The sequence below is a fragment of the Pterocles gutturalis genome, unplaced genomic scaffold (genome assembly GCF_000699245.1).
Source record: "Pterocles gutturalis isolate BGI_N339 unplaced genomic scaffold, ASM69924v1 scaffold19, whole genome shotgun sequence".
In the NCBI taxonomy this organism is placed as follows: domain Eukaryota; kingdom Metazoa; phylum Chordata; class Aves; order Pterocliformes; family Pteroclidae; genus Pterocles; species Pterocles gutturalis.
Window position 1 is genome coordinate 30,971 of NW_010130240.1, and position 15,015 is coordinate 45,985.

The following is a 15,015-nucleotide window of genomic DNA, read 5'->3' on the forward strand; positions in this document are numbered from 1 at the left end:
TCCTGCAGGAAATTCAGTGTTTCATTGCAGTGCTTTTGTGCATTTTTTTCCTACTGTAAATGTTTCCCAGCGTGGTACTTCTCATGGGCAGGAGGATTTTCCTGATGTTCACTTTATGTTTTTCTCTTAATCTTGTCCTGCTGGCTCCTAGCAGCACCCTGTGCCTCACTCCACCCTGTCTGAATCATGTACCATGACACACCTCCACTGTCCTCACAGCTCAGCTTTCAACGGAGTTGTTAGTTTTGTTGACCAGCTTTATCATCCCCCACCAAAAGCACTCCAGTTTGCATATGTCTTTAGTGTAAACATATCGGTGAACGTCCCCTATATTTAAGGAAGTATAAATTATATTGCAACAGGTGCAGACAAAGGTGAGCAGGAAATGATAAGGGAAATTGGGAGTTTGCCACATGAGGGGAGACAAGAAGAGTTTGGTTGGTTTAGCCTACAAAAACAAAGACCTCACAGATTAAAAAGAATCATCAAAGCTAAAGAGATTGAGGGTAAATGGCCATGAGTATGTTTAAGCTAGAAATTGTAATGTTTGCCCTCATGGAAATCAGATTATAGGGCAGATGGACAAAAAAAGGTATAGTGAAGCTTGCTATATCTATACAATGTATCAAATGATTGCATCCTAATGTTGTCTCATGCTGCTGCCTACAAGCAGATTGTGCCAGGTGATGCTGTAGGACCTCTCCTCTCATGTTGCCTGTTGCCCTAAAATGAGCAGGAGTGTGCTAGTCCTCTGTATTCTTTTTTTTTTTTTTTTTTTTTTTTTTTTTTTTTAACTGAACTATGCAACATCCTGCTGACAGCACGGCTTTGCTTAGCCTCCAGCAGTATTTCTGAACAGTATGGACAAAAGGGGTGGAAAAACAAAGAGCTTTTCTTCAGGTAGTCTTGTAACCTGATCTGTAAGGTGACTCAGCCTCTTCTAACAACAGCTGTTTCAGGGACATGCAGAGGTTAGCGTGCAGTATCAAAGTCTGTGCTGCCACTTCCTGATTTCTGCTTTGTGAGTGATCTAAACTGGGACGTGATCAGAGCACTTAAATGGACTTCTCACACCCCTGCAGAAAGGAGAGGCCAGGGACAGCAGGCTGACATTGGGAGACAGTGCAGAGGAACAGAGGCATCGTGAAAGAGCCCACAAATGGCTTGCGCAGAGCTGCTGCTGCTATCAGATTGATGAAGACAGAAACTTGAAAGAAAGCTACATGAAAGATTGTATTAGAGAAAGAAGTGCAATTTTGTTTGCATGTCATGGCTCGCTTCTCCTGCAAGCCCTGAAAGTACTGTAAAACGTGAAAGAGATCCTCAAGTGTACCAATGGAAAAGACAGGTATGTTTCTTTGTTTAAAATTATACCCCTCTACAGCATGAAAACACAGCCAGGGTAACCAGCATTGCTTAACTGCTCAGTAAATGTGCATGTACATCTTTGTACATTGTTTTGTATAATTTTTGTACTTGTAAGAAATACAGCTGTAACAGGCTATTAAGAGCAAGACTTTAAACAATGCATCAGTTTTTTGTAGTTCTAAGTGCTCTGCCCTTGAAAACTTGTATCATGGCAGATAACTTTTAAGACAATAAGAAAATTAGCATGAATATATATACATCAGAATAAACACACCCGCATTTATATATATATGTAAACACACACACAAAGTGTGTATATAAAAAATACATTTGCTTTATTTTGACATTTTCCCCCGACCCAACTCTTGCTATAACAACATGAAAACTCTCTGTGCTGATACTTCCCGTGTTTATCTTTTTTTGAAAGTTGATGCCAGTGGCATTCTATATAACTGATGGTTATTAAAATGATCAAGTTCATGTACTATATGGATGACAGCAAATTGTAGAGTGAGTTCTGTGTGCAGATCTGTAGTGGGGAAGGGGGAATCTGTGTGAGCACAGAAATCCATTCATGAGCTCTGGTGTATTACAGGATCAAGTTCTGAGCACAGGTCATTCCCCCTGCAGTCAATAGCACACAACAAGACTTGATACATACCTTTTCCTCATGTCCTCACAAAGCAAAAGCCGATGAATGACTGGTTAGTCTTTATGACTGCTCTGTTAGAAGCACGTGTGTGTAGGTGAATGCTCGAATTCAAACTAAAGAAAAAGCAATAATTAATGTTTAGAGAAAAACAAAGCAGCTTCAGAATCACCAGATTATGCTATAGCTTGTGTAGTATAAATAGAAATATGGAAATAATTTGTTTAAATTATAAAGTCAAGCTTTAATTTACCTGTGAATTAGTCACTGAAACTGAGATCACGATAGCACTGAACTGTTCCAAACAAGCTATCTGGAGGGCTTGTTTTCTTCCAGCAGTGGCACACTCCCACTGTTCATAGCTATGATATCTGGTTGTTTTCTGCACTATCACTTCAGCTTTGCTCTAAGGTTCATGGGGTTTTGTTTGCATGTTCTCCTCTGAGCTTGGCAGCGTGTGATGTTTTCCAGGCCAGGATGTCCTTGTACTCCCTGTTGCACACCTCCTCCTCCCACCTTCTGGACTGCTGGACTGGCCTTTGGCATGAAGAAGCACTTTGGTGTCAAACTTAACCTGCCATCCCCTCAGAACGGGGACATCTCAGCCTTGCTCCTTAATGTGGCCACAAGACTGGATCTGAACCGGGAGATTAAATGCTAGGGAGGTTAGCCGGGTGGGGTGGCTTTAGGGACAGTCTGCACTAACAGGGCAGCAGAGAGTGATAGTTGGTACCATTGAGAACTGGGAGCACTGAGTCTGCTGTGCTAATACTGAACATCACCAGTTCCTTTTGAAGGACAAGAAATGAGTTCAGAGTCTGGTCTACTAAACAGCGCTTTTCTGATATGAGCATGGAGGGAATGGTAGGAAATTCTCAGTGCATCTGCCATTATGAAAGAGGGTAAGCAAGAGTAAACATTACTAAAACTAATTCTCTCTCTGTCTGCTGATTCCCTGAAAGGTGACATTCAGATCTGCCAGGATAGGCATGAAGAGGACGTCCCAAAGAGTTCCCCATTTGACATTTTTATAAAACAGTTACAAGGGAAGAGGTCCTCTCCTGGGAAAAGAAAAGAGCAGCCTTCAGCCATCAAAAAAATCTTCAGGGGCTTTGACTTTGGGAAATCTGAAGGCAAGGACAGGAGGGAAATTGAAACTGAAATAGACAACTCTGGAGCTGATGATCAGAGTGAGAAGCAAGATCTCTCTGTAGAAGGTAATTCTGGTACAATAATGAAATATATGTGCATGCATACATATTTAAATTTCATGGAAAATCAGTTGCCTTTCTTGACAGACAAAATCGTGTATTTTGTTGCCTACAGTTTATCCTTTAGCCAGGATTTGCTTCTGACTGGAACTTTATTAAGGATATGCCCTCCAATTTGATAGGTGCCAAACAAGGAGTGAAACCCATGTTGCTGAGGAGGGATAAAGCTTTTGGGTGACCTCTCTCTTGATCTCCAGTGTGAGAGGTCAGTGCTGGAGTCCGCTCATTAGTTGTAGAGCTTATCTGGTTTCAAAGCCAAGCTTTGAGCAGTAGCTTGGCTTCTTGCATTTAAGATCGGTCTCTGTCTGTCCTGCTGCTAAAGCAATCTGAAGACGAGAGCAGATGTTTCCTACCACTTGACACTCGTGAGGGGGAGGGGAAGGGAGTGGAAATTCTTAATGTATGTTATTTTGTGCACACAAGAATACTCTCTACATCCACACCAGAAAAAATGAGGCTACTTTTAAAAAGGACCTGGAAGATGAGGCTTAGAACCCCATCTTTTGTTGTAAGAGTTTTGGGTAGGTTTGGGGAAACAATGAGAGGACAGCTACTGAGAGTGGGATTGCTAATTTGTGTAGTTTTTGGCTGCTTTCTTACAGCTATAGGCATTAGATGAAATTACTCTTTTGTTAAAAAGGGTTTAGCAATGCATGTAAATGCAATTTTCCTTGCTGTACAAACTGCATGGGAGAAGAAGGTAAGAGGGGGTTGCCTTGGAAAGCCAAAAAAAGCAGGAACTGCCTTACACAGACGATGTACGAAAATGAACACAGGCTGTCATGAAGGAAGCAGCAGGTTCACCGCGCAATTGCAGGGCCACTCGGTGCTGAGTGATCAAGTGCAGACTGTATTGCAGCAGTGTGGCTACAGTGCAGGCACACAGATGTGATTGTACGACTTGTTTATCCAGAATAGCTGCAGTTCAGGGTTTTTCATGACCTGGTGGTGCAAACATCCAAAGTCACTGGCATAAGGTAGCGTGGAGATGTGCAACAGGAGATTTTTTTCTCACTCCACATCAGGAGCTTTGTAGTGATCAAATCTATAGTGATCTTGTCACTCAGGTTATTGGTCCACATTGATCAAAACTAGAGCCCAGTTTACTGACGGATTTTGTTTCCTGAAGTCTTCACCCGACAGCCACAGACAGGTTTTACACATTGTGTTAGTAGCAGAGGTAACCAGGGCCCTATTTCTTTGTTACTCAGATGGACTTTCACATCTCATTTCTGAAGCGGAGTCACCATCTGGTGAGCAGAGATTTAACCAATTCATGCAGAAAGTGGGAAAGAAACCCAACAGCAAGAATCTGGATCTAAGCAATTGTGCATTAAGTGCAGCAGATGTAACAGAGCTGGGTAAATACACATTTTATTTGACTGGTCACTTTATACATTTCTTTAATTCTTATTTGCCTACCCAATTATTCACCCTCCTCTTTTACTTTCCCTTTCTTTTATACAGGCCTGGCTTTATTTAACATTTCATCTGGTGGTCCCGGGTCCCTGAGAAATTTTAATTAATAAATTACATAAAACATGTAATATATATATTTAAATATAAAAATCATACAGGTCTGTGAAGCAGGTGAATGTCCTTACACTCCAACTATAGATAAGAAAGCTGAGGTAAAATTGTCATGGCTTTATAATGCTATATTGGTTGTAGAAAACATCTCCATATTAAGATGTATTTACATCCAGCGTGTGCAGATAACATGCAAACAATACGCTTTTTCTTTTCCTTTTTTCCAGCTTCTTTACTGCCGCTTCTCCCAGGGCTGGAAGAGATCAGCCTGTCCTGGAATGGTTGTGTTGGTGGAACTTTGAAAGCTCTGACTATTTATCTTCATCACGTAAACCTGTTAAAAGTCCTTCGACTCAACAACTGCAGGCTGACAGCTGAGGATGTCACCTCCTTAGGTACAGGATTTAATTTACATTTTCTTCCAGACAGCTTGAGTCTAATGTAATCCATCTCATCTCTTTCTACATCTTACTCCTGCTGCTTCCATGCTGGGTGATGTAAACTCCCGCTGTGAAACAGTAGAAAGAGCTTGGGCTTATGATTGTCCTTATACATTTGAGTAGCTCTGCTGAGTTCATTCCTCAGGGTATGAAGTGTTCACATTCACAAGGGCACAGAATTCAGTCAGATTTGCAGGAAATAATGTTTTCAGTTTGGATTGGTATTTTTTGGCTAGCTTTGATATCCAATGGGAGACAGAAGAACTGAAACAGAGCCAGTCATAATAGGGTCAGCTTAGGTCGTCATGCTGCAGGACAGAAGAGTGCTTATCACAAAAAAAAAAAAAACAAAAAAAAAAAAACAAAAACCAAAACAAACCAAAACTAGTCTTTTGGAGGAGACTTGACACCAGAAGTGCTGCCTTGGAACTTTATGACTTGTTTTTGCAGTCTGGGAGAAGTTTATTTGTCTGCTTCTTTGCTTGGAGTGCCTGAACCCTGCTTTCTGCAAAGCATGAGAATTAAAGGCTCTAAAGGTGGTGTTAAGCACTCCCATTCTGATGCTGAGTCACTTACCTTTAGGCCTGGAGTTTACTCTGGGGTGGGTCTGTAATGTGTGTCTAAAAGAAAGGCAAACTGGATCAACTAGGAACTAGAAAAACTACTGCTTATTCTGTAAGTTCTGAAAGCCGGTTTGAGTTAGAAAGCTGGGTTTTATGTCATTCATATCCAGTTTTTTTCCAGGAAAGGTTCAGAAATGAAATTACATACATGGTGGTAGCTCAAAAGCAGGTCATGCTATCTGTTGGGGAGCAAAAATGCATCTCTACAAAAGGTGGTGAAAATAATTGGTCTGTTTCTGATGAGGGTAAAATCTGTGTTTCATTTTCTATCGTATTTTTTCAAATTTATTTCATTCTTTTTCAAACCCTTTTCTCATACTTTTTTTTCTCTTAAGTTTTATTGTTTATATTTCCAATTGATTTATTCTGTCTGGTTCTTTTGTGCTGTTTCCTTCCCGCTTCTGGCTTGGCTTCTGCTGAGACAGACACAAGACTGATCACAGGACTTGAATTTCCAGTCAAAATGTGATGCCCTTGACATATGGAATAGCAACAGTCAGTTTGCATTGATTTTGCCTGCGATTTTGAAAATAGCATGCATATTTAGGTCAATACTGCCTGTTTGATTATGTCCACATCTATCTGTGGAAATCTGGCCACTTGCAAACTCAGTGCATTCTGCTTAGAAATCGATGCCTCAAATATAACCATAATATCAACCTCTCCTGTGTGGTTACTCAGAGCTGTGACTGTGAGAGGTGATAGGAAACCATTCCTGGAATTACAGTCCTTTATTTATCTTCTGGGTGGAAAATGTGTCTAGAATGCTATTCCTCATGTCAAACAGAAACAGGCTATCTGCAGAGGCAAAACCACCTCTCAGCTGTAGAGCATTGCTCAGAGTTCAAGAATGAGGTAATAATTTAAAATAAATGCAAAAATAAAAATTTTCTCTCAAACCTGGATATTCACTTACAACAACAGATATAATTATTTTTCTATTATAAATGTTTTGTGAAGAATTAATTATGAAAACACACAGACATGAAAGGGTTTTATTATTATTCCAATTATTAGGTTGATGACAAGACTTTAGATCCAAAATTTGTGTATGTCACTTTGAAATTGCATTTGCATATGGCCTGATTAATTGATCTTTCTTGGGAATTAGTTTATGCAAATGTATATTTGCCTTCCTCCTCTACAAAGGAAATTAAGAAGCTGGATTTTGGAGTGGGATGTTAGTATTACAAAGAAGCACTAAGACAGTTCATGTTGGCAGGCACATCAAGCCTGGAAAAGGCTGGTTTCTCAGAATGTAATCAAAATCACTGCTGTATGTGTTGACATCATGGGAAAGTTAGTTTGGGTCAAAACAATGCTCATCTTGATTCCTTATGAAGTGAGTCAGAAATTCCTGTCAGAAACAAAACTTCTACATTTCAGAAATAGTTGTAAGAGGACTTCTTTCATCCCCTCCAAAATGACCGCTGGATGTGTAGAGAGAATGTTGGAAGTTTGCCAAATAAAATAGAGCAGTATCGTACAGGACTGTAAATTCAGACTTGTCACTTGTATTGATTTCCTTATAGACTAGATTTTCTGGGTCCTGGCACAGGTCTACAACAATGGCCAAACGGTCTGATGAGGATTTGGGAACCTTGAATAAATTTCAGGTCTGTGTGTGCTGTGACAATGACTTGTGATCTCTATTGCTCCTTAGACAAGGTGAGAATTTATAAAAGATTGCTGCAGTAGCAACAATTAATGGCATACACCAATTTTCCTGTCAAGCTATTCAAAAAATAATAAATTGAGAATTAAGTAGCTATCCTTCCTCTTTAATGTATTCGAAACCTGTATTTTTGTCTTGCACTGAAATTGGTACCTAGAGTGAATCTTCTTGGATGTCTGTTACAGGAGAGGCATTTGAAATTATTTCTCAACTTGAAGAACTGGATTTATCATGGAACAGCAACATAGGTGGAAAACTATCACTTCTGACAAAAAAACTCCGGAAAGGGTGCAAGTTAAAACTTCTGAAAATTACAGACTGTAACCTGACAGCAAAGGATGGAGAATCGCTTGGTACATGTATCCATCTAGATGGACTGAGACTGGGTTCATAAAAATGTAACTTGTTTGACTTAGATGATGGCTGTATTGAGCACAATATTAGTGGAGAGTTGATTTATTTCAGGCTCTACATTATAACAGTATTTACCACACAGTGTTGGGATTTAATGCACTTTCTTGCAAAGAAGAAAGTTGTTCTCTTTAATCATGTGAGGTAGGGTTAAGAAGAATAGCAAGATCTAAACCATAGTCTGGCAGCCTCAGTGGTCCAGGGTTGCTGGATCCTTTGAGACCCTGAGTAAGTCATGTGTGCCAGAATTTCCAACATTGATTGCTTGAAGTTAAGCAGCTGAATATGTAGTTAGCCATGGGATGGGAAGGAAGGCCTGAGGGATGGGAATTTAGGCTGAGTTGGCAACCACTGATCACTCTTCCCCTCTTTCCTCTCACTTTAGCTTAATCCTGTGTGGCCTTTTGATCTGATTCAGTGTTTTATAAGATATTTTCTCCCTAAAGAGAAGCCCTTGTGCTCTCATCTCCACTGCAGGAGATGGCCCACATGCAACATCTTTTCATTAGAAATTTTTTCTTTCTCTTTGTATTCCTGCTTTTTATTCCCCTGTATTTTTGTAACTGTCCTTGTATTTTTTCACCTTTATTTTCATACAGATTTTTCACTGATTTTCTTGATTCCTATCTGATCTTTGTTTTCTGTATTTTTTTAGCTAGAACAGGAACTTAGTAAGTCTAAACCACACATACAGGCAAAACCAGCCTACCTCTTCCTGTTTGTCATGGTGCTATATTTTTCTAGGGTGCATCTGTATATATTCCAGACAATTACCAATTCTGGTTTTCTTTCCTTTTTTTCCCCAGCTGAAATTCTAAATGTGATTCCAAACCTCGAAGTATTAGATCTCTCTATCAACAAACACATTGGCTGCAGCATGAAGGTTATTGCTCAGAATCTGAAAAACCTGACAGGCTTGAAAGAGTTAAACTTACACATGTGTGGATTAAAGCAAGACAGCCTCCAGGGCTTAGGTTAGACTTTATGTTCAGAAATACTTTCATTCTGAATAAATTGTACATCTGAAAACCATTTAAGAAAGGCAATGAGGTGGGATTTGGCTGATGGTTTGGCAGTATTAATGAGCAATCGTTATTTGCTGTTTGAGGATTGATAAAAGACTACAGAGACTTTCAGCAGAAGCAGCATTTATCTTCCCTGAGCTCAAGCATATGAAAGTCAGTGGGGAGAGTCACCCTCCACACCATTTATCTGAGGCACATCTTAGGGCAGATTAATGGCTCTCTGGACATCCTTCCTCTCTCCCCAGACACAACATAGACAAGGGCACAGACAGGCTAGCTAACTTTTAACAAGCTAATCCTGTTCTCAGAGGGGAATCCAAATTCACCATTATCACTTAATAAGTGTCCAGTGAAGCCATATGAAATGTGCTTATTATCTGTATGTCTCCCTAGTGGAACTCTTGTCCATAAAACAAAACAACTGGCACTAATTAGCACATTCAGTAGTAATTTCAGCAAAAGGCTGAGGATTGAATGGATCTGAGGGATGAGCTGGCCTCACCTTCACCTGCTCTTTCAGAGAAGAATGGAGTTGCATGGGTGGGAAGCTTTGCGGTATTACTGTGTGTCTGCTGTGATTATACACTGAAGCTTAGTCCAAGAGCTTTGCCTGCAATGCCTTTTGCAAACTTTGATGTTAAAGTAAATAAACGCTAAAGCCCTGCCGTGTGCTATTGTAGCAGCCAGTGACCAGCATGCTCTCTTTTCCATTTCAGACACTGCTTTACAACACCTTGCCGAGCTAAGAAAATTAGACATATCATGTAACAAAGAGATTGGTGGTGGCTTTAAAGACTCAACAGTTCATTTTGCCAGCTTGAAAAATCTCGAAGTCCTTGATCTCCACCAATGCTGTGTAACAGAAGAGGACATGACCATTTTGTGTAAGGACATGTTGAGGAAATCCATTAAGAATGTAGGTTTTGACTTCTGAAAATATCTCAAAGGCATAAGAGATTCTGCCTGACCTAGACTAGCAGATTTCAGTCCATTTTAATTAAGGAGTTCTGAAAATCCAGTGTGGAGGATAGCTTTCTTGATCAATATGGAATGGTTTTTTTTTTTTTTTTGCTGTATCAAAGGAAATCTCATAGTGTCTGATCACATGTAGAACGGAGGACCTGAATCCACTATGATTCAGACCTATGATGGGAATGTAGGAACTGCCACCAAGCACTGCTTTTTTTGATAATCAGTAATTTTGAAAATATCCAGGGACTGTTCCCCCGCTGGTATAAATTGTCATGGATCCAAGGTGCTCATGTGCATGTAAATGTAACTGCGTAAAACTGCCGTGGTGAGATTTAAGTCAAGTCGAGAGTGATGTTAGGAGATCTTGCATTGCTGCTGCTGTGTGCTTTATAGAAAAGCTGAAGACTACAGTCTCCAGGTTGGATTGGTCCAGCTCGTAAATGCTCTTAGGAAGAAAAAGACATTCCCATTCATTCAGTGAGAGAGTTTATTTTCCCATTTTCATTATCATAACTTTTTGACGTGGTTTTTTTACTCTTTAGAACAAAAACAACAAAAAATCCCATGAGTCAAAGCCTGTAATGCCCACATCTTATTTTCCATGATAAAGAAGAGAATTTGAAAAGCTGCTGATGAAGCATTTGGAAGTACTAACTATTAGTAATAGCAATCATGATTTATTTATAATTTCTTGACCAATAGAGAATAATAACATTAATATAAAGGAGTTTCAGTTAGCAGTGAAGACATTTGGAAATAACCCCCATCTCATTTAATGTTAACTTCCCGACTTCACCTAGCAAATTTCAACAGGAAGCCATGTTCTGACAACTTTCCACACAGTATATAATACCTAATTTCTTAAACATTCCTACTGAAAATGACAAGGCTATTTATGGTCTAAAATATTACTCACCGTAAATCTGAGTGTCAAAACTTGGCCTTGACATTTGGATTGATTTACAAAGAAAAGAAATTATGTCAGGCCAATATAAAATTACATATTTGTTCTGGATTGGTGGTTGTCTAATAAATATTTCATGTTTTCATAGCCCAGGTGATACCTTTACTCTCCAGTCTTCAAGAGCTGAATTTATCCTCGAATAAAAATGTAGGAGTCTCATCTGATCCTCTTCTGGGCAGGCTCAGATTTTTACCGAAGTTGAAATCTGTGGCCATCAGCAATTGTGGTTTAGGCAAAGAGTCGTTTTCATCACTAGGTAGGAATGTTTTTTTTAAAGTGTGTCTATTCTCTGTGTATCCTTGTGGGACAAAGCACTTAATTCTCCTTTGGCTGAACTCCAAAGATCATGGTTACATTATACCACAGGACCTGAGTTAAAAAGCCTGTAAAGAAACCAGTGCTTCATGGGACCTGGTTGTAAGGGAAAACCATTGAATGTTTTCCCCCGTTATACCTGACTGAATGAAGTCCTTTTAGTCCTTTTTCTGATAGTGTGCTTTCAAATACTCCCTCATTTTGGAAAAGAAAGCAAAACATGGTTTCGTATTATGATGTAATTATAGTTTGGTTTTAACAGCATTTGCAGTTTAGTGGGGCAAAGTTTTCACTGAATGTTTTTCACCTCACTGCAGGTGAAAGTAGAAACATTCTGGGATAGAGTTAAGCATGGGGCAGTGGAAGAATTGAGGCAGTGACTGCAGCAGGGGAAAAGATATTGCACAGCCATGAAGAAAAACCCAATCTAACACAGGATATGTAAATTCAGCCTCTTGCCTACTTATTGCAAATCTCAGTGGATTAGTGGCTACACTGTCCCTTTGATAGGTGTTCCATATGGCCCATGAAATCTAAGTACAGAGGGATCTGTTAGTTACTGTGTATTGTGCACTTATATTTTCTACTACTTACTAGTGACATTGAAACCTATAGTAAAACTTGACTGCCTTCAGCAGAAGCAGTAGCAAGCTAAACTGGTCTGAGGTCCCTGCAGGAAGAGTACTATATTTATATAATTGCTATTATGTAAGAGTGACATCATGGAAATTGGTATTGTCAAAAGATACAGAACATTTCACCTTGCATGGTGAGTTCACAGCAAAAAAAAAACTGTCTTTACATTGATAGGAAATGGTTTAAAACCAAGCTGTTATAGTAAATTGACCTCAGTGGGACAAGGTCAAACCTATAACGTAAACAGAAAGATAAGAAACCCCTCCACAGAGTCCTTAGAGATTCTATAGGCAGGCCCTTCTTATATCCTTTAAAGAGCAAAGGAGACTTTTTTTTTTGTCTGACTTTTGTTAGGATAAAATAAGTCATTCTAAGCACAAGTAGGCAGCTTGTTAGGAGTCTGTTTACAGGTGAATTGCCGGTGAGCTGTCTATTGAGGCCATGTTGTTTTCTCTTAGTAAGCAGAAGTTGCTGGTCTTAATCTTTTCAGCTGAAGCTGCCCTTCACCTTCCTGAACTGAAGATCTTAGACCTTTCTTGGAATAAGTGCGTTGGTGGGAACCTAAAGCTGCTTTTGGGAGTGTTAAAGCTTGCAACGGAGATTCAAGTGTTAAGACTGAGCAGCTGTAACTTGGTGGCTGAAGATTTGGCACTTCTAAGTATGTATAACATGGTATTTACCAGCAGTCAAGGAGCCAGGGCATTGAGACCGCAATTCAGAGGGGACTTGTTCCATGGGCTGAGCACGTTTTTGCATAAATCAAATTAAAAGATGGAAAATACAGCAATATTTTTCCTAGAAATGGTTTTCATTTTGCTGAAGACTCTGTGTCCTGTACATGCACAGTACAAAAGCTGAAATGGATAAAAATGCGAAGAATCTTTTAGCAGTTTTAGCTATTAATACAAAAAGACTGCGCTGTAGGTTTTGTGTCTGTTCTTCATATCAGATATTTAAAGCTCTGAGGATTTTTATTTTGCTCAGTTGCTGGTTTTGGGTTCAGGAATTTATGAGAAATGTACATGCTGACAGACAGTAATACACGCACTACCAGCTCTCAGTCCATTAGGTCTGTTTCCGAAGTCAAACTATTATGGGAGAATTAAAACAGAAATATTTTAGCCCACCTCGTAGCGGCTGCTGAGAAATCCTGAAAAATGGGAAGCCAATGAAGGAATAAATTCTAGGGTCCTTTAATTTTTTTTTTATTTTATAATCGTCCTTGTGATTCTGTGGGACGGACTCATGGCCCCTCATTTTGGGTGTCTGAGACTGGCAATAGCTGTGTGACAGCTATTAAGGCCCTGAAACCTGAAAGCTAGTGAGATGAAGCCTGAATATTTTTGACTTTTCAAACATCACCCTTGATGAGTGTCTCCTTTGCCAACCATACATTAAGGATTCCCCTGCCCTTTAGGGTGTAGTAGGCCCATTACCCTCCCACAGTGAGAGGTGGCTGTTGCAATCACGCAACCTCATCTAGTTTTGCTTTCATCTTTCTGAATGTCCCTGTAAAGTCTGTCTGCGTATTTTAATTGGCACTCGATATAACCCCCTTTCATCTGACTCAAAGGTTTTCAGGTTGCCATACAATTTTAACCAATACTTCTGTTCCTTTTGAATTGCCATGTTTTAAATGTTGCACAGTCCTTCAGCTGTGATAAAACGATCTTTCTGAGATCAACAGCAAGTGATTTGATGTTGCTGAGGAGTTGAATCTTGCTGTTTGACTGCTGAAAGGCCTTAAATAATATGGTATTATTTAAAAAGCTTTTAAAGCAATTGCCAAGATGCATTAGTTGTGTTTATGTCTGTAATTTCTTTCAGTGTTACTGACGCAGGATGGCCATCTAGCCAGATTACAGAAGCTGGATTTGAGTTATAATAACAACATCTCTGACGAAGGGTGGGTCGTTTTCTGTCAAGGCTTAGCAGTATTCAAAGAACTCTCAGAGCTGGATGTCAGTCTTCGTCCATCGTCCTCTCGTGACTGTGGGATGTGGTTCAGCGAGTTGTTAGCAGCACTGACAAAGCTCCCTGCCTTGGCAGAGCTGGGGATGCAAAGATGGATCTTTTCAGAATCACAGCGGAAACGACTGGAAAGCTTTAATCAAGACAACAAAAGAAACATTCGTTTTGACTGTTGATGGAGGTTGAAGGTTTCTGGAAGGCCTTTCACAAGCAGGACATGAACCAATTATGAAGTGTTTTTAACTTACAAGACTGCCTGGTTTTTAGTAATGTTGTCTCACGTGAGCTCTTGAAATAGTTTCACAATTATAAAAAACTGTTGTTTAGATTCTGCATGTGCAAATAATTCCATTTAATAACATTATTTCAGATTCTCTGGGCCATGTTTATGCTACAATATATGCTTAATCTTCATGTTGTGAATACTGCAATGACTACTGTCAAAAGTGCAATGATGATTTCAGGTGGACACAGTGCAGGTTTGCCAATGGAGGGAAGTGGCTGGAGCATGTGCAAATCCAGGTGGGTGGGCAGAGTGAATATGGCCTTGTGTATATAAGGAAAGTGTCTCTAGTGTGAAAATACTTGAAATGTTTTAAATTTTAGTTTCTTCTACCCCAAAATTTTTGCCTCTTTGTGAATGCATTAAATCTACATAATTGTGAGATTTGGAAAGCATCTGAACAACTCAGGGTAATATATTAGTCCAGTAAGAAGAATGCAGAAGGAGCTGTTCTGCCTCTGCTCTGGCCCTTGGTGTTATCTCATGGTGTAGATAAGTCCTATGTACGGAATCAGCATAAAGTCAAGGTAAGAAACTGTTCATTGCTTTCTTTGGAGGTCTTAGGGGTAAGGGAAATGCTGTGGTAGGTTAAATCAAACATGTGTCCTGCTACCTTAACAAGGATTTTGGATGCAGAGCAATTTGTAAGCTTTCTGGATAAGTCTATGCAAAGATTTCAGGATACTTCAGGGATGCTCCTTCTCATCCTGAGCTGTTTCATTCAGCCTTACCCAGACTGCACTTTCTGTACAAACTCCTTTATGACATGCAGCACAAAACCAAACTTCCAGATCTAAGAGTCTGACCTAGAGCTTCTGAAAGCCAGTGGGAGTTCCCACAGTGCTTTCATGCTTTCTCCATTCAGGATTAATCCATTAACCT

General features: G+C 39.7%; 1 protein-coding gene across 1 annotated transcript; it reads left to right on the forward strand.

The window, feature by feature from the left end:
- Positions 1-1,335: 1,335 nt before the first annotated feature.
- On the forward strand, positions 1,336-14,063 carry LRRC31 (leucine rich repeat containing 31). The gene is made up of 10 exons (XM_010080132.1): positions 1,336-1,348; positions 2,980-3,234; positions 4,500-4,649; positions 5,046-5,213; positions 7,742-7,909; positions 8,774-8,941; positions 9,709-9,876; positions 11,017-11,184; positions 12,370-12,537; positions 13,707-14,063. Exons 1-10 carry the CDS (start codon positions 1,336-1,338, stop codon positions 14,024-14,026), a joined length of 1,746 nt encoding a protein of 581 aa, XP_010078434.1. The 3' UTR covers positions 14,027-14,063.
- Positions 14,064-15,015: the final 952 nt, after the last annotated feature.